Consider the following 21259-nt stretch of genomic DNA (forward strand, 5'->3'; position numbering starts at 1 on the left):
AAGAAATGTGTCGAAAATGCGATATATGCGATAACTGCAATAATTATTTATTTTCATATCAATTCAGAAAAAGGAAAATCGAAAATATGCGATAAGTATAGGAGAAATTATACCAACGCTTATCATATAGACACGTTTACTCATGTTTAAAACAATTATTTAAATAGAAAGTAAATACAGGTAGAAACCACACCTAACACTTGTAGCCCTACAGAAAGTAGTTATGGAGGAGACACACGAAACGATAAAGAAGAACGCTTTATTAAATATTTAACTGTAAATCATTAAACAAAAATTCAAATTAATTGATATCAAAATATAGTGATATAAAATCTTGTTAGTTAATAACTGATACTTTAAATATGTTTATAACAATTAAAGGTAAATCATACAGATATACATAATATAGAATAAGTAGTACAAAGAAACTAATAGAAATAGTAGTCTTACCTGTGAATATTGTATATAAGACATAATATTTATAAACACCTTTAATCTTATTTTCAGCTTTAAGGCCCAAATTGTATCCATCTTCTTTGATAGCTGATGGAATGTATTTGACTTCTTCGAGAAGAGGCTCGTTTTTTTCTGTCATATTAACAGGCAACTTTTTGGAATGAAGTGACGGATAATGTTTATGGGTTTTTAAAGACAGTAAAATATGTAGTTTAAATAAGATAACATTAAATATATATTAATAAAAGTTTATTCTGGATTATAAGCGTATGCACAGACTTATTAGCTAATTTAACCGAGGTCTAATGTAAAAACTTTTTGTTAGTAATGTATTAAAATAAACATTTAAATAAAATATATTAAATTATGTTTGCTTCTGTGGTAAATTGACCCTTACTAAATAATTATATACCTATATAGATATATATATATATATATATATATATATATATATATATATATATATATATATAAATATATATATATATATATATATAAATATATATATATATATATATATATATATATATATATACATGTATATATATATATATATATATATATATATATATATATATATAGAAATACGTATATATGGTTCTCTTATTCGTTCTCTTATTCATTAACCTTTTTCTTGTTGTTTGAAACGTTCTAAACGTTTGGCATTCCTTTCTTCAGGTAGTTTAGCTTCCTCCGTGGATGTGTAAGTTGTTGCTCTGGAAACCTCAGAGTCTTGAAACATTATTGCCACAAATTAGTCTCATTGCTCCTGTAGTGATCCTTTCTCAAGTTAATATGCTCCTTTTCTAACTTGGCTGCACCGTACTGAAGACGACCAATAGTCAGAAATACGTATATAAGGTTGTCTTCCATTTTATACACATATTTTATTATATTTTTGTTTTCCTTTGTTGCGAGCTATGCCGATACCTTTTAAATTTATTTTACTATTAACTTGCATTAACCTTTTTCTTGTTGTTTAAAACGTTCTAAACGTTTGGCATGCGTTTCCACTGGTAGCTTAGCTTCCTCCGTGGATTTGTAAGTTGTTGCTCTGGAAACCTCAGAGTCTTCAAACATTATTGCCAAACATTGGTCTCATTGCTCCTGTAGTGATCCTTTCCCAAGTTAATATGCTCCTTTTCTAACTTGGCTGCACCGTATTGAAGACAACGAATAGTCAGAAATACGTATATACGGTTGTCTTCCATCTTATACACATATTTTATTATATTTTTGTTTTCCTTTGTTGCGAGATATTTTTAACTTTTAACATTATTATATATATATATATATATATATATATATATATATATATATATATATATATATATATATATATATATTAAAAAAGTTGTATTTTTTTATTAATTTTATTTTTATTTATAATAAATGTTGTAATTTTTAAAATATGTGGTTCGTTGTTTAATTTAATATATACCTCAGCTAGCTCAATTATGTGTTCTAAGCAATCTGTCACTGTGTGACGTCGACTCTGTAGTCTCCTGGTAGAGTTCAAAAAGAAATTAAACTAAAATTTACTTTAGACTTTTGATAAATTAACCCAAATGAAGCACGTTATTTATTAATATTGAACAAATTTAATATAAACAATAAAATTCGTCTGCAACTTGGGTTGCCTTTAAAAATTTACAAAAATAGGAATCGTATAAATCTTAATGTGGTTTAGTGTCGTGACGATAAAAATTTATTACAAAATGTGGAGACTCTCTACAAGTACCTAAAAACTAAATAAATATTGCAACTTTATAAAGTGTTTAAATGAACTATAAAGAAAAAGAAAATGAACACTTTATTCCCTGACTTTTAACTTGCATTCAAATATAATGAAAATTTCAAATGATCCCCAAAATTATTATCCAACCTCACTTTAAAACAGTTCTGATTTATTTAAAGAAAACTAACTACTCGCAAAATAATCGGTGAAACTGGAATATCAATCCTCTCTTCGGAAGTTAAGGTACGTACTATTCTATTTTTAATTTAATGATCATTAATATTTTCTATTTTTTTAAGGCCTATCGCAATTATGTTAATTCATGAATTTTAATTTTCTTAATTTAAATGACATTTCTGTACTCCAATAATAATTTATAAGTCAAATTGTTTCTCTTACTCTCTGGAACAAATTCTGGATATCTCTGCTGTGGAAACTGTGGAAAAACTAAAATTCTAATTAGACGAGTTAAAAAAAACTCCCGACCTATTCCACAGTTTCAGGGCTCCCTTTCGTCGAAAAATCCTCGTCGGCCTCCCCAAAAAAACCTCATGCGTTTCTGACAGCAACCAACGTTCTTTTCTTTTTTCGTCTTCTATTTTTTTTAAACCATAAAACTGTCCTGTTCTGATACATTTGTCAATCCACATTAATTTCTCATAATCACTTTAATCACATCTAATTTGGGAATTTATAAAAAAAATGTTCAGATATAAAACTTATTCTATTACAATCCTAATACAAATTATTCTTTTCATCTCCACATCATTGTAATTTCTTATTTAACAAAACCCCTATTAATTTAGCTCCCACAGACTTGCTTGGCAGTTTATTTTCTGACGTTTTTTTAAAATTTCTATGTTTAAATATTTTTTAAGAATTCTTCTTTTTTTGTTCTTTTTAAGGTTTAGACGATTCACCTATACACTAGGCAACTATACTATTCAGAAATTATTAACACTATACCAGGTAAGTCAAAATTAATTTATTTAACAATTTACTAATCTTTTTCTCTCTTTTATTTCAGAGTCGAACCCACATTGTGATGGCTTCATGAAATTCATGAACAACAAACTCATATAAAAATCCATTTAAGTTGTATCCTTTTTAACATATTGAAATCATTTCAACTTTCCCCCAATTTGGATTTTGTTCAGTGCTAACTATCAGCACTTACTAAATCTAAATTCTTACCGGTAAACTTAAAATATTTTATTAATATTAACATAACAATAAACTGACTTTTATTAATAAGCATATCTCTTGAATATATTTTTTTATAATTTACTCTATGACAAATACAGAATTCTCCAAACAAAATCTACAAATCTTTCACTAATTATATCAACTTCAGAATCAAATTTCCAAGTACTTTCCCAATTTCTTTACTTCTTTTCCTGTACTATTTATTTCTTGTACTATTTTCGTAGAAATTCTTATAATTGTTCCCCTATATACTATTTCATATACTATTTAAGTATCTTTATTCATTGCCGCATTATTATTTATTCTTTTTATATCCGCATATAATATTCATATCATCATCTCTACATATAACTCTCTATATTTCATATTTCAATATTTCATATAATTCTATTTTTCATCTTATTTCCGCATATACTATTTATCATTATAATATTCCCTATTTCCCAATTTCTACAAAATATCGATTTGTCCATAGTACTTTGCTCATTTATTTATACTTGTAACTCCTATAAATCTACTTGAAAATAAATCAACCTTTTTTGTTTATATAAATTCATCATTATTCTGTACATCTGTTCCTAATAAATTATTTAATTATCAAATTTATCTCAAGATATGCTTATTTATTAATTATCCTTCTATTTACAAAACTTATATCTTATAATACCAAATTCGTGTCATAATATTACCTACCCTTGTATGTTTATTCATAATACGTATAAATTCCCTCTATATTAAATATCCCTCTAATTTTATTAGTTTCTGGATGTCTTAGTTCATAACTGTTTACCCCATGTTCAGTACTAATGACATAAGGTCCTTCAAATGGCAAAAGTAATTTTCCACACAGATTTTCATCCCTTTTAGGCACCTGTAGTGACCTGATAAGTACCTTCTCCCCTTTTTCAAAAGTAACTCTTTTCTTTCTCTTCTTATTGATTCTATTTACATAACGAGCATTTCTTATTAAAATTTGCTTCACCTTCTTCATTACTTCTTGAATGTCCCTGTATTACTGATTTCCCAGGGTATTTCTGGATACTTTCCAGACATTAGGAAATATGGGCATTGTTTGGTGATTCCATGTGGTGTCTCATTTAAAAATCTTTCAACTTGTGACGAATTTTCCTGCCATAAATAATGTTGTCTAGCACACAAAATTCTTAAGAATTTTACCACCTCTTTGACGTATCTTTCTGCAGGATTAGATGCGGTCACAAAATCGATAGCAACTAATTTTAAAGGTCTCTCTGCAACTATGGATTTTGCTACATTAACATTGTGGAAATTCTTCTCCTTTGCTAACTGACAAATGGTACAACTTTTAGTGATGTTTTTCGCCATGGATATATCTTTTCTTGTAAAATAATTTTCCCTAAACAACATCCATAATTTTCTGCTCCCTATATGACCATATTCAGCATGTAGATCTCTCATGATTTCTTCTGCTAATTCTTTGGTTACGATATAAACTTCTATGGTTTCCAACTTCTTACACCATATTCCATTGATGTTGATTGCTCTCTTCTTTTCTACTTCTTCCAATCTTCTCTGATCTTCCAAGATTCTTTCTAACGAATACAGCCCTTCTTCATTCTTCATTCTGTTGATTCCAATTTGATATTTTCTTCCTTCACTTCTTTGCTGTGCTTCTCTGCTTAGTACATCTGCTACAATGTTTGACTTGCCTGGAATATGTCTAATTTCGAAGTCATATTCTTGTAACAAAAGGCTCCATCTATGAATTCTGTTGTTGGCAAACCTGTTTTTAAACAAAGTTGTCAGAGCAGAATGATCCGTTTCCAATACAAAATGTGCTCCTAACAAAAAAAATCTTAATTTGGTAACACAGTAGATCACACTTGCCATTTCTAGTTCCGTTGCTGAATATCTTTTTTCAAAATCTTTGGTTACCCTAGATACGAAACTTATAGGAACTTCCTTTTCTTCTTGTTGTTGTAGCAACACTCCAGCTAATCTCTCACATGATGCATCCGTTCTTAGTATAAACTCCTTATCATACTGCGGATGATACACTTGAAAATTAGTTGTAAAAATTTGTTTTAATTGTAAAAAAGCTGTATTTCTTTCTGGAGTCCATTCCCATTTCTGGTTCTTCTTTAACAGTTCTATTAGTGGCACTTCATCCTACTTAGGTCTGGAATTAATCGTTTAAAATAATTCAATATTCCTAAGAAACCTCTGAGTGTTTTGAGATTATGTGGTGTGGCAAATTCTTGAATCGTTTGTATCCTTTCTTGATCCATACTGACTCCTTGTGTATTGAGCACATATCCTAGATATTTGACTTCTTTTTGGTAAAAAGAGCATTTTTCCAAATTTAATTTTAAACCTGCTGTTTCTAACTCTTCCATTAATGTTTTTAGGTGATCCTGATGTGACAACTCATCTTCAGAAAATACCAAGATATCGTCTATGTAGTAAAGAATGAACCTTTCATATTTGTTCAGAATGGAATGCAAAGTTCTGACCAGTGCTGCACATGAACTCTGGAGTCCAAATGGTACCACAGAGAATTGGTACACAATACCATCCACCATGAATTGTGTATAACATCTGCTTTCTTTGGCTAATGGAATAAGCCAAAAGCTATGCCGAAGGTCCAACTTTGAAAAGACTTTTGCTTTAGTGATTCTTCCAAAAATACCCTCAACATTCATTGGACTCTCATATTGTTTTCTCGTATAGCTGTTGATATTACGAGCATCCAGGCATATCCTGATTTCTCCTGATTTTTTTCTTACACATGTGATGGCACTAATAGGAGAATTACTTCTTTCTATTATTCCATCCCTCAGCATTTTATCCAGCTCTCGGTACACCTCATTCTTTAATTTGTACGGAATGGGATATGTCTTCATTTTATAATTCTTGATTTCTTTGTTCATTTCCAATTTATGTACATATTGTTTTGCCACATACACCTCTTGATTGAATAACCTCTGATGTTCTTTTAACAAACTTCTTATCTCCATTTCATGTTCCTTTGGCACTAAAATAATTTCTTCTGAACTGTTTACTTGACAAATCTGAAATTCTTCTTTATTCAAAATCTCTTCTTTATTTAATTTACAAAATTTAATAGATTCTTGATCAATTTGTAAAGTTTGATTGACATAGTTAATAATCATTTTATGTTTTTCCGAGAAAGGCGTATGACTCTGTACCAAGGTCAGAACTATGGGAGGCAATGTACAAATTAGAAATACAGACGGAACTCATAGAAGCTACAAAAGCTCTGTATAAAGAAAATAAAGTGTCCATTAAAATGGGAACAAGAATCATAGGAGACTTCACCACAACAAAAGGGCTCCTGCAGGGTTGTTCCACATCTCCAACCCTATTCAAAATATACTTAGAGAAAGCCTTGACTACATGGAAAAGAAAATGCGAAGGCATGGGAGTACCGGTACGGAACGAATACCTATATACGTTAAGTTTTGCAGACGATCAAGTAGTGATTGCACAAGACCAAGACGACCTCAGCTACATGATGAAGAAACTACAAGAAGAATATACCAAGGCTGACCTAGATATTAACCTCGCGAAAACAGAGTACCTATCTACAAGTGAAGAAGACATAGAAGATCTACAGATTGATGACAACGTAACAATCAAAGGAAAGGATAAATTCAAATACCTGGGGTTCATAATCACGAAAAAGGCAACAACAGAGGAAGAAATTACACAAAGATTAGGACAAACAAGAACAGCAATCCGACAACTTAACTCAGTATGGTGGGATAGACACCTAAATATGAAGACAAAAACGCAGATTTATAAAACATTAGTGCGAAGTATTATGACATATGGGGCCGAAAATTGGATCATAAACAAGAAAAACGGCAGTAAGATAATAGCAACAGAGATGGAGTGCCTGCGAAGATGCTGCAGAGTAACAAGAATGGATAGGAGAAGTAATGACGAAATAAAGCAAAGAACATCAATAGAAACAGACATACTAACATATATAGAACAAAAAAGACTAAAGTGGTATAGACATGTAAGAAGAGCTAGCGACAGCAGATGGATAAAAAGAATAACCGAATGGAGCCCCATAGGAAGGAGGAAAAGAGGACGACCCCGAAAATCCTGGAGGAACGAAGTAGACGACGCCATGAGTAAGAGAGGACTAAACGATGGAGAATGGAACAACAGAGAGAGATGGAAACGGTTGAGCGAGGGAAGGCAGTGAATACTGTAGAATCCCTAAATATATATATGTTTTTCCATTTCATCATTTCCCAATACTATCTCAAAATTTAAGTAATCTACCACTAACATTTGTATTTCATACATTTTATTTCCCAATTTTACATTACAGATTATAGAACTATTAGTATCATATAATTTTTTATTATTCGCCCCTATTAATGATAATTTATTTATTTTTATCACCCTAATATTGTCCTTATTTAAATTATTTACAATGTTTTTGTTGATTAGAGTTACTTCTGAACCTGTATCTAATAATAACTTGTATACTGAATCTTGTATGTACCCTTCAATAAACTTTAAAGTATTAGTGTTATTATTTTTATTTAATTCCCCAGTATCTCTAATAAACTCCCTTGGATGTTCATACTTTGATAAGTAGACAATATTATGCACATAGGAGCGGTCTAAACAAAATTTCTCCCTTCTGCATCAACACTTGCTTCCCCCCTATTCTCCTCTGTTCTAACTACATTCACCTGTCTTCTCTCCTCATTTTCCCCCCTATTATATCTTGGATTCCCTTCTCTGTAAACTTCCCTATTTCTCGTCTCCTATGGATAATTTCCCTGGTTCTGTCTCCAATTATTGCCTCTGTCATTTCCTTGTCTCCAGGTATTCCCTCTATCATTGTTTGGATTCCCTTGTCTACGTTCCCAGTTATATCTTCCGATATCTCTCCTGACATTGTTCATATTCTCTCCCCTATTTGTAAAATCCCTGCTTCTATTTTGTCTCTCAAATTCTCTTTCCCTATAATTATTCCCTCGATTCACATATCCCTGTCTATTTGCTGTGTTATTCCTATATGTCCCTTGCTCTTGTCCATTTCGATTCTGCGTCCCTACACTCCTCTCAATCCTCTGAAGATATCCTGTCAGACTTTCCATCGTCTTTATATTGTGGAGAGCTATTGTTTCCGCCATGTTATGGTTATATTGCCTGGCGATGTATAGGACAATCTCCTCTTCTCGCATAGCCGGTTCTAAGTATTGTGCTGTCTGGAATAACTGCATTGCGTACAGATTGTAGTTGGTACTTTTTTCATAATTGAATTTCCCAAAATACAACCACTCCCTGAAACTAGCCTGTTGGTTTTCTCCCCAAAAATAGTTAATAAACTTGGCCTCAAATTCCTGCACATTATTTATGGAATTTTCATTATTGCAAAACCATAATAATGGCATGCCCACTAACATGTTTCGAATATTCAATTTCATTTCTATCGGATCCCTTACATTCTTTACCTTATTTTTGATGATATCTACAAATATTCTAAGATGTAAGTGATTCAGGTTTCCGTTAAACTTAATTCCCCCATCATTATAACTCTGCATCACAGTACTCACTCCCCTTGTTTGTCCTAGATTTGATTCCAAACGCTGAATCTCCTCACTGCATTTTTAAATTTCTCTCTCAATTCCTCAACTTGTCCCTGTAATACTCTATCTCCCTTTTCCGCCTGATTTGCATGCCTACCCATTTCCAGTTCCAAATTCTGCAATCCCATCTTTATATTGTTTTTGATAATGGTAAGTTTTTCCTCATGATCCTGAGTTTGCCTTTTAACACTTTCTACCTCCCTAACAATCTCTTTATTCTGCTTATTAACTTCTTTGTTTATTTCCCTTGGTAAATTCTCTTGAATGGATGTTCCCAACTCTACAAATCTGCTCCCAATTTCCTGTCCTATTTCCGCTCTAATTATGGCCTTTTCTCTGGATATCTCCTCCTGTACATTTCTCTTAAAATTCTCACTTTCTCCTCTGACCTGTTCTACTTTCTCTTCTAAACCTTGGGTAATGTGTAGCATCTCTTCCCTGACTATCTTCACTTCTTCTTTGATTTCTTCCCTCATTTTAATTAACTCTCCCCTAAGTTCTCCTTTAATATAATTTTCCATTTTGTTCATATCCCCCCTAATATTGTTAATATTACTATCCATTTTGTGCATATCCCCCCTAATATTATGATCCATCTGTTGTAGCATCCGCATTATTTGCCTCATATCCATCTGTGTCATCCCTGACTCTCCAACATCTCCTTCCCTGCGTCTCTCCTCCTGCACTCTACTTTCATCCTCACTTTCATCACGTCTATCTCTCACTGTCTCATCCAACTCCTCTCTCAAACTATCTGTTAGACTTCCCTCTCTATCACCTTGTCCTGTTTCTTGTATGCCTTGCTCTAAATATACTACAACTTCTCCTGATCCTCCTCTGCTTTCTTCATCTACCTGTATATCCTGTTCCTGTTCTAACACCTGTTCTCCTTTACTCTCTTTCGGTACGACTTCTTTTCCATTTCTTAAAGTCATTCGGTCTGCCATTTTATCCTAATATCTATTTATTCTCAAATTTAACTTTAACTGCCCCAGAATCTCTGCAACACTAATCACACCAATTTATTTTTACTCTAATCTGTGTAATATTAATAAATCTGCTTAAAAACACCCGAGAGGCCCCACGTTGTTAGCGTCAATTGAAAAAGTTGTATTTTATTAATTTTATTTTTATTTATAATAAATGTTGTAATTTTTAAAATATGTGGTTCGTTGTTTAATTTAATATATACCTCAGCTAGCTCAATTATGTGTTCTAAGCAATCTGTCACTGTGTGACGTCGACTCTGTAGTCTCCTGGTAGAGTTCAAAAAGAAATTAAACCAAAATTTACTTTAGACCTTTGATAAATTAACCCAAATGAAGCACGTTATTTATTAATATTGAACAAATTTGATATAAACAATAAAATTCGTCTGCAACTTGGGTTGCCTTTAAAAATTTACAAAAATAGGAATCGTATAAATCTTAATGTGGTTTAGTGTCGTAACAATAAAAATTTATTACAAAATGTGGAGACTCTCTACAAGTACCTAAAAACTAAATAAATATTGCAACTTTATAAAGTGTTTAAATGAACTATAAAGAAAAGAAAATGAACACTTTATTTCGCTGACTGTTAACTTGCATTCAAATATAATCAAAATTTCAAATGATCCCCAAAATTATTATCCAACCTCACTTTAAAACAGTTCTGATTTATTTAAAGAAAACTTTTTTTTTTTTTTTTTTTTTTTTTTTTGTGGCATTGACTTTCGTCATTCAGCCAGTCTCGAATAAAGAAAACTAACTACTCGCAAAATAATGGGTGAAACTGGAATATCAATCCTCTCTTCGGAAGTTAAGGTACGTACTATTCTATTTTTAATTTAATGATCATTAATATTTTCTATTTTTTTAATGCCTATCGCAATTATGTTAATTCATGAATTTTAATTTTCTCAATTTAAATGACATTTCTGTACTCCAATAATAATTTATAAGTCAAATTGTTTCTCTTACTCTCTGGAACAAATTCTGGATATCTCTGCTGTGGAAACTGTGGAAAAACTAAAACTCTAATTAGACGAGTTAAAAAAAACTCCCGACCTATTCCACAGTTTCAGGGCTCCCTTTCGTCGAAAAATCCTCGTCGGCCTTTCCAAAAAAACCTCTTATCCGTTGTTGACAGCAACCAACGTTCTTTTCTTTTTTCGTCTTCTATTTTTTTTAAACCATAAAACTGTCCTGTTCTGACACATTTGTCAATCCACATTAATTTCTCATAATCACTTTAATCACATCTAATTTGGGAATTTATAAAAAAAAATGTTCAGATATAAAACTTATTCTATTACAATGCTAATACAATTTATTCTTTTCATCTCCACATCATTGTAATTTCTGATTTAACAAAACCCCTATTAATTTAGCTCCCACAGACTTGCTTGACAGTTTATTTTCTGACGTTTTTTTAAAATTTCTATGTTTAAATATTTTTTAAGAATTCTTCTTTTTTTGTTCTTTTTAAGGTTTAGACGATTCACCTATACACTAGGCAAGTATACTATTCAGAAATTATTAACACTATAAGTAGATAGATAGGGTTCCTTCTGGAGCGGAAGTGACGTCACACGTCGATCGTCAAGCGTACGTATCCTCATGGGTCAAGGCCACGCCCCCCTCGTGACGTAGGAACGTGCCTAGTGCCTCGTGTCTCTAGACCACGCCCCTCGGCCAATGGTGGCGTAGGAACGTCCCCCCATGCCTTGCTGACCAATGGTGGACGTCCTCGTGACGTCGGAACGTGTCGTCGACCAATGGCAGCATAGCAGCGTCAGTGGTGGGAATAGCAACACCCCCAGCGACCAATGACAGCTCAGAATTTGAATAAACATCATAGAAATGGCGGTATAGCGATGAGGGACCAATGGTGACATAGTAACGCCCTCCTCGTGACGTCGGAACGTGTCGTCGACCAATGACAGCATAGCAGCGTCAGTAGTGGGAATATCAGGCCAATGGTGGCATAGTAACGCCCTCCTCGTGACGTCGGAACGTGTCGTCGACCAATGACAGCATAGCAGCGTCAGTGGTGGGAATAGCAGGCCAATGGTGACATAGTAACGCCCTCCTCGTGACGTCGGAACGTGTCGTCGACCAATGACAGCATAGCAGCGTCAGTGGTGGGAATAGCAGGCCAATGGTGGCATAGGAACGTCCCCCAATGTCTTGCTGACCAATGGAGGACGTCCTCGTGACGTCGGAACGTGTCGTCGACCAATGACAGCATAGCAGCGTCAGTGGTGGGAATAGCAGGCCAATGGTGGCATAGGAACGTCCCCCAATGTCTTGCTGACCAATGGTGGACGTCCTCGTGACGTCGGAACGTGTCGTTGACCAATGGCAGCATAGCAGCGTCAGTGGTGGGAATAGCAACACCCCCAGCGACCAATGACAGCTTAGAATTTGAATAAACAACATAGAAATGGCGGTATAGCGATGAGGGACCAATGGTGACATAGTAACACCCTCCTCGTGACGTTAGAACGTTTTCCTCGACCAATGATGCCACAGAAACGTGTCCTCGACCAATGGCGGACATCCTCGTGACGTTGGAGGCCAATGGTGTGCATCAACGGCCAATGAGAAAGACGTGCATCGACTAATGGTGGAGTCGTACCACAATATTAACGAAAAGACGCCCCCAGTCCCCCCCATTCCCCGAAAAGACGCCCCCAGTCCCCCCATTCCTCCCGAAAAGACGCCCCTCCCAATAATAACGAAGCTACACGTCCAACGTAACCAATGAGAACGATGTTCAATCGCTGGTCGGTGACTGCGTTCTATGAATTGACAAAGAGAAGAAGACGAACGACAGACAAAGAGAGCAATTTTTCCTCGTATTTTTTGTAATTAAAACCTACAACCATTAGCGTAAAACTTCTAAATTTTTTCAATTTATATTTTACGAGTTACCTCGTATATATTTTATCGATTACCATAATAACAAAAATTCGTTTATTTTTCAATTTATACTTTACATGATCAGTTGAAATCTTTATAAAATAGATCTTGCTACTGAGAATAATGACATCATCGGATACGCCGGCTATTAAAAATGTCTCACGCGATCACGATATATAGCCGGAAACACGTGCACTTTGGAATTCTAGTTAATGTGAGATAAAATATATTCGCATGGAGGCAGGAAGCAGGTGCACATTCCGTTGTATTTAATAATTAAGCCCGGCATGTGATGCATAAATGAATAGTCTTACGAAATATTGCGCAACATAGTTTTAGCGTGGGAGAGGCAGTTAGATAAAGAGCAGATGCACTACATATCGTCAGTTCAATTCTGATCATCCTTCAGACAAGTTGTGTGTTTTGTGCAGCGTCAGCAATTATACAAAGTACCGTTCGGAGAAGTTCTGTGTTTGTGAAGTGCCGGCAATTATATATACAAAAGTAAGTTTTATAATACTTAACCTTTTTTATATCATTTAGAATTCATCATTATCTTTACTAATTTCCAATTCTTAATAATTTTTCTGATTTAAACATTTTATTCAAATTACTTGGTTATATTCTCCGTTCTAAAAAAAAATGTTTGTAAATAGTGCGGTATTTGTAATTTTTTGTTTCTATGAAAGTTTTGTTAGTTAAAACTATTTCATTGTTAAATTAAAAAATATACATATTATAATAGATAGAATTTTTGTAAAATAATATTGCTACTCAAAGATATTTCACTGTTAAATTAAGAAATTGCTAGTCAAAGATATGTTACTGTTAAATTAAGAAAATATATATTGTTGCAGATGGACCTAAAAAAGATTAATGCATCCTCTCTGCTTACAGAGAAGACAATCAAGCCAATTAGAAAGCTAAACAGCCTACCCGTAGGAGTACCCCAGAAGATAATTGCGGCAAGAGAAGTCGATACGAAATTTGGGAAATCCATCCTTATTGAATTAGAAAAGGAGGTGACGTTCTTGCCGCAAAGGGTGGTTGAACTCTACAGGCCGCATTTGGAACATTTCAGCGAGGGAAAGTACAGCTTGGTGTTCCGAGGAAACGTTGCCACTGGAAAGGTGCAGCCAGCCGCCTCGTTTGAAATAATAGAAAATTAGAGGATAAAAAAAAATATTGGTGAGTTTTTCATTTATTGATTTATTGCTTTTTACTTAATCATGAGTAACATTGGTGATCTTAGTAGTGACATTGTACAACATTTAATTCAAGCGCGTGATGTTTTGTTTCGAAATTATACACCGCGAGAAGCGAATATTTGGTTAAATCACATTAAAAGACATTTGACTTTGTTTACTAAAGCGATTCGGTGTGGGGACTTGGAATTAGCTAAATTACGGCAACTACAGACAAACGCGGGGCATTTAAAGACAATTAAATCGGAAATTCAAAATTTCGGTCTTCGCGTGGGTGGTGGAATTACTAAACATCGTCGGGTTAAATGGGAAGATGTAAATTCCGCATTCAAGAGTAGAATCAGAACAGGTATAATTATTAATCTAGGACACAAAGATTTAATGCAATTTTTCGGGGATTGTTTTAAGTTATTTAGAATTCGAATTAAAAACATTTTAAAAAAATTAAATATGATAAAATGTAATATGACATTATGTGGAGAATTTATTAGAAAATCAAATCAAGGAGGTGATATTAACCAATTTAAATATTTTAATACCAAAAACGAAGCCATAGACGCAGGAACGGACTTGGTTTTATGGTTTCACACAAACATAGTCGATAAATTAATGTCTAAGCTATCGGAATTTGAAGAAACGGGATCAGGGTGGGCTTTGAAAAAAATAGTTTCTTTAGAAGTCAATATAAATAAATATGAAGTGGGAAATGGAGCTTCGTCGTTCATTAGACTACCAGAACAAATCCAAAAGAAGCACGCATGTATTAATATCAAAAACGATGATGAAGCATGCTTTTTTTGGAGCATAGTTTCAGCGATTTATCCAGCTAAATGCAGTTCAGATCGTACATCTTCATATCCACATTATGCGACTGTCTTAAATATCGATGGGCTAGAGACACCTATGACTATAAAGGGTATTTCAAAATTTGAAAAGTTAAATAATATTTCTGTAAACGTGTACGGGTTAGAAATGAATGTTGCTAAAGAAAGAACATTTTACGTAACAACGCCGGTAAGGCTATGCAAAACCAAATTAACTAAACATGTAAATTTATTGATTGTACAAGATAAATATTTTCCAAAATTGAATGACTACGAAGCACCTATGGCTCACGATGAATCTGTAGAAATTAAGTATCATTATTGCATGATTAAAGATATGTCTCGACTTATGTCCAGGCAGTTAAGTAAGAACCGTAATAAAAAATTTTTATGTGATAGGTGTTTGAATTATTTTAGTAGTTTTGACAGATTAAATGATCATGCAAAATACTGTGAGAAAATTAATGAATGTAAAGTTTCTTTTCCATCATATCAGAATGTTGAATTTAAAAATCATATTTATAAACAAACAACTCCTTTTGTAGTCTATGCCGATTTTGAGTCAATGTTGAACAAAGTTAAAAACAGTCCATTAAAATGCAAAACAATTAAGTATCAGCAGCATAAAGCCTTTAGTGCAGGTTATTACGTAAAATGCTCTTACGATGAATCTCTGTCGTTTTACCGAAGTTACGCAGGTGAAGATTGCATGGAGTGGTTTGCCAAGGAAATGACGTTGTTGGCGGCATTTGTGCAAGGAAAAATTAAAGATATTGTACCTATGAATGTCACACCCAGTTTTAATGCATCTAATTGTCACATTTGCGAAAAAACGTTTTCAGATAAGGATGTAATTGTTCGTGATCATGATCATTTTACCGGAGATTTTCGAGGACTCGCACACCAAGTGTGTAACTTAAATTTCAAAAAACTTTTCGTTGTCCCAATTTTTTTTCATAATCTTAGCGGTTACGATTCGCATATGATGATTAGAGATCTTGCGAAAAATGGTAGTATCAGCTTACTACCAATAAATAAGGAAAAGTATATTTCATTTACAATATACGATTCTGAGGTCAGTATTAAGTTGAGGTTCGTTGATTCACTGAGATTTTTAAATTCATCATTGGACAAGTTGGCTGCCACATTGCAACCTGAGGATTTAAGATATTTAGCTAGCGAATTTCCAAATACCACTCCCGAACAAATGGAATTATTGAAACGAAAAGGCATATTCCCATACGAATATATTGAGTCTTTTAATAAATTGAATGAAACGCAACTACCATCAATTGATAAATTTTACAGCTCATTATCGGGTGAACACATCTCCAAAAATATGTATCATCATGCTCAAAATGTTTGGCAGTCATTCGGTATTAAAAATATTTTGGAATATAGTATGTTGTACATGAAAACTGATATTATGTTACTGACTTGCATTTTTGAAAATTTTCGACAAAAATGTCGAAGTACGTACAGTCTTGATCCTGCATGGTACTATACCATGCCTGGATTTTCTTGGGATGCAATGCTTAAATATACTGGATGTAAACTTGAACTGCTGAATGATATCGATAAAATCATGTTTATTGAGAAAGCTATCCGAGGTGGTATAAGTCAAGTAAGTAATCGGTATTCTGAGGCAAATAACAAATACATGCATAATTATGATCCATCAAAGCCTAGTAAATATGTGCTATATTTAGATGTCAACAATTTGTATGGTTGGGCAATGTCTCAATTCTTACCATATGGGGGTTTCGAGTGGGTCGATACCAATATTGATGTCTTGTCTATTCCTGACGATGGAGATACAGGATACATACTACAAGTGGATTTGGAATACCCAGAACACTTGCATGACTTACATCGAGATTTACCGTTTTGTTGCGAACATCGTGTGCCACCAAGAAGTAAGCTTCCAAAACTTATGACCACCTTGTACCATAAAAAAGAGTACACTTTGCATTATCGCAATCTAAAACAAGCTCTGAATGCAGGACTCAAACTAACAAAAATCCATAAAGTGTTGAAATTCAAACAGAGCGCTTGGCTTAAGCCATATATCGATCTTAATACAAAATTGCGAACTGCAGCAACTACAGCATTTGAAAAAGACTTGTACAAGTTAGCCAACAACGCCATATTTGGTAAAACGATGGAAAACATTAGGAAACATCGCATTGTAAAACTTGTATCAAAATGGGATGGAAGATATGGAGCGAAAAATTTGATTGCTAGTCCAAGATTTCATAATAGAACTGTGTTTAATGAAAATTTAATGGCAATCGAACTTAACAAAACAGAGCTCATTTTCAACAAACCATTGTACATCGGCATGTCAATTTTAGATATATCCAAAGTGTGTATGTACGATTTTCATTATAACTTTATGCTGCCATATATGGGAGTTGAAAATTGTAAGCTAATGTATGGGGACACTGATAGTTTTATCTATGAATTAAAATGTGATGACGTTTACAGAGATGTTATTAAAGCAAATTTATCCAAATTCGATACATCAGACTATTCTGAGAATAATATTTATGGAATACCTCAAGTCAACAAAAAAGTTCTCGGAATGATGAAAGATGAGGCAAACGGTCGCATTATGACTCATTTTGTCGGACTTAGATCTAAAATGTATTCGTTTAAGATTAGTACGACGGATGAGGATCGAAATGCATTGTGGGATAAATACAAGAATAATATGGATGATGCAAATATTGAAAGACTTGCAAATAATTTAGGCGTCACAAAAAAATCTAAGGGTGTAAAATATTCAACGGTAAAAAATGACATTACTTTCGATGATTATGTTAAGTGTTTAAACGAATTTACAACTAAAAGTGTTTCCCAATCAACGTTTCGTTCCTACGCCCATGATCTTTTTACAATAACACAAGAAAAAATTGCATTAAGTCCGTATGACGATAAACGTTACTTGCAACAAAATTCTCATGACACTTTACCTTGGGGTCATTATGAAACCACAATGATTGAGTAAAAACAAAAATTAATAAATGAAAACATAACCAATTTTTTTTTTATAGCTTTATCAATCTCCACACGAAAATGGACTGGCTATTTGTTAAATGAATATGTAGAATGATAATTGTAATTTAGTGAAAATCAACATTTGTAATTATTATAAGTAGAAAATAAAAACTCTAAAAAATATACATTGTTTTCCTGTAATTTTAAGTCTCAGCTTATCTTTTCCAGCGTTGTGAGACATTCAACGTGAAAATAAAAAAAGACATGTTTGCATAAATAGCATTTATTTTGATTATTACATAAAATCATTTACAACTTTAATTTTATAATAATATAAATATTCTCTTAAAGCATTACTTAACAAAGTGTCTGTGGAAATTTCGCAAAACGCAGTTAGAGCTTCAAGTGGTCCATATAAACTGCTTCTGCTGCAAAAGTTTGATTGTATCAAATCGATAACATTTCTATAATAAGCATGAAAGTGTAAATTATCCAATAACGATACACGATGACACACCAGACTGCTGTTTACTTCTAGGATTTGGTTGACATCCCTTTCATCTAGATAGTATTCCAGACTATGCTTTTCAATAACAAGGAACTTGGTTGAATCATACACTATTTGTTTAATTTTACAATAGTCTCCACACTGAAACTCGATAGGATTGTAATCATCTTGAGAGGTGCTGTTAAAGAAATCGCAAATCTTCTGCTTAAAAATTCCGATTATATCATCCCACTCGAACGTGTTTAAACTAATTCTTGCATTCTTGTTGTGCTGACACAAAATAATGGTTGATGAAAAATCACGAGCTGGAGAAAGGCCAACTTTGATTATACACTTGTCAAGCGGAAAGGATGCTTCTAGTAAATAATATGGTTCATTTTTGGCTGCTTCTTCGAATTTCGCCAAAACTCTATCTAATTCAGCATCATAATCGATATCATCTGATGGTGAATCAGCAGCTACCACCATATCGTCTGATGAACTATAACCACTATCTTGAGAACTCCTATTGATGAACTGGCAGGAACAACTGGGCATGAGCTTGCAGCATATATGAAATTTATACTTTTTGTCACCCCCCACTCATTTAGTGTATATCTACGCGGTGTATGTAAAAGTAGATCCTAAATGATATCTTTAATGTTAATCCAACTATTATGGCTACTATCGAATCCCAACCATTGAACATACATCTTATTTCCACGTCTGCGCAGTACTTTCTCTACTAAATATATGTCTTTATTTTTTGTTTTCTGTAATTCTTCTTCGTAGAATGCTCCTTTGATAGGCGCTCCAGTCATATCTTCAATCAAGTATGTTGTGGGATTCGTTATTTTAATTTCAGTAATTTTAAACAGTTCTGTTGTCCAATTCGGTTTATATCCCTTATCGAAAATGTGTTTATTTTTACTAATGCGAACCACGTCACCAACTTTCAATTTTCTTGGACCGGCAATTTTCAAGTGAGTATAATATTTTCGTAAAATGTCATTTTCGTTAGATTTATTAACATCAATAGGTCTAAGTCGAATTTTGCTGTGTTTCGTGTTGTTGTACTCTTTTGTAATTTGAGGCAAGATATCAATCCATTTGTAAGTTCCATTAAGACTGAAATACTTGTAAAGTTTTTCCTTCAATGTTCGAATAACTCGTTCACATATGGCTGCTTTTTTAACACTAAAGGTATTATAGTGATTAATACTATGCTTTTTCATGAGATTTTGAAACTTGGAATTGAAAAATTCTGTGCCTTGGTCTGTTTGTAAATTTTTCGGACATCGTCGAGTATGAGCGAGAATATCCGAAAATGTTCGAGTAATTTCCTCCCCTGTTTTCGTCTTTAATGGTCGAGTCCACACAAACTTTGAAAAACAATCAATTACAACAAGAATGAGCTTGTAAGATTTATTTTGACTGGCATAAGGTCTCATCTCAGCAAGGTCCATTTGCCACAAATCGTCTAGTCCTTTAATGATTGTTCGTCGACGAGGTTAATTTTTTCGTGCAGGCTTGTGTAGCTCGTTAACTAGTTGTATCTTCTCCTCGGTAAATGCCATGTCTAGCTTCCAACGATTCGATTCTTTGAACTAACGCTAATTCGTTGTTCCGTTGGCTTTATTATGTAAGAGGTAATCTTCCATTACATTAAGACGCTCATCTAAATCATGTGAATTAAGATCCGCCGTTTTAATCTTTTTTTCTATTTCCAACGTTTTCATCATAATTTGTGCATTTTGGTTGGCGGCATCTGTAATATTCTTCGTCATTTCTTGTTTAAATATATCAAGATCATTTTTAAATTCATGCATTTGTTTTGATAAATCAGATATTTTCGAAGCAGTCATTTTATTCTCATCAGACAACTCGTTAACTTTTTTACTTAAATTAACTTCTATTTTACTAATGGAGTTTGAGATTTTTTGTTCGAGTTGAGTATCTTTTTGAATTCTATTTTTTTGTATCAAATTAATCTCTTTTCTTAGAAAAGTTTTCGCACGAACAATGCTGTCATCTACATATTTCTTATTGGAAAGATGATTACCTGCTACAGGAGGATCTCGTGTAATGTCTTTATGTACTTTATGTATCTGGTTTTGTAAATCCAAAATGGATTGCTCTAAGCCTTCACGTAGCTTTTTAACAACTTGTTCATTAGAACGGTAATGATGACGACCAAACTTGTCAACACTCATGTTGGAAATGATGTTCCAATAATCCAAACATTAATATATAATATCTGCTTCACGTAATTCGTTGATAATGGCAACAATTTCGTTATTGTGGGATGTGTTTCCTGCTTCTTGGGAAGCAACCAGCAATTTGAGTCTGTCGCATAGTTCGTTTGGATCATCCCAATATACATATTCAATAGGATTATCGTTGTAGATCAAATGAGAATTATCGACGAGCCCTGACCCTTTGGAGCTAGATGGTGAAGATAACGATGTTCGAGGAGACGTTGTCATCGATGATGAACGAGTCGTTTTTGCTAAACGAACAAGACCTTCGAAAGGTTGTCTCTTTAATGCAGTAGATCGAGTTTTCGGTGGCGATTTCTTTGTTGTTTCATCGGTAGGTTTAAATAGCGGTTTGATAATATGATGATATTTTTTCCCAGTTGCACCTTTAAGACGACCTTTGGAATCCAGATGAACTTCTGTACTATTTAATAAACTTTTATAGTGCTTTAAATCTGTATCATTATAATCTTCAGGGTTATCATAGAAAATTAGTTGGTATAGACCTGGCGTTCCCGGCACCCATCCTCCTTCCCCACTACCATCACTAATGACTTGTATA

The 21259-nt window shown here is 33.4% G+C and overlaps 1 protein-coding gene across 1 annotated transcript in view; it reads right to left on the reverse strand.

The window, feature by feature from the left end:
- Positions 1–634, reverse strand: part of LOC140439750 (facilitated trehalose transporter Tret1-like) — a 298657-nt gene extending 298023 nt beyond the window's left edge. Inside the window, exon 1 of the mRNA XM_072529880.1 lies at positions 451–634. Coding sequence (XP_072385981.1) covers positions 451–595 — 145 coding nt within the window. The 5' untranslated portion in view covers positions 596–634. The remainder of the gene's footprint in view (positions 1–450) is intronic.
- Between the last annotated feature and the right edge of the window lie 20625 nt (positions 635–21259).

Source organism: Diabrotica undecimpunctata, chromosome 4, assembly GCF_040954645.1.
Source record: "Diabrotica undecimpunctata isolate CICGRU chromosome 4, icDiaUnde3, whole genome shotgun sequence".
Taxonomy (NCBI): domain Eukaryota; kingdom Metazoa; phylum Arthropoda; class Insecta; order Coleoptera; family Chrysomelidae; genus Diabrotica; species Diabrotica undecimpunctata.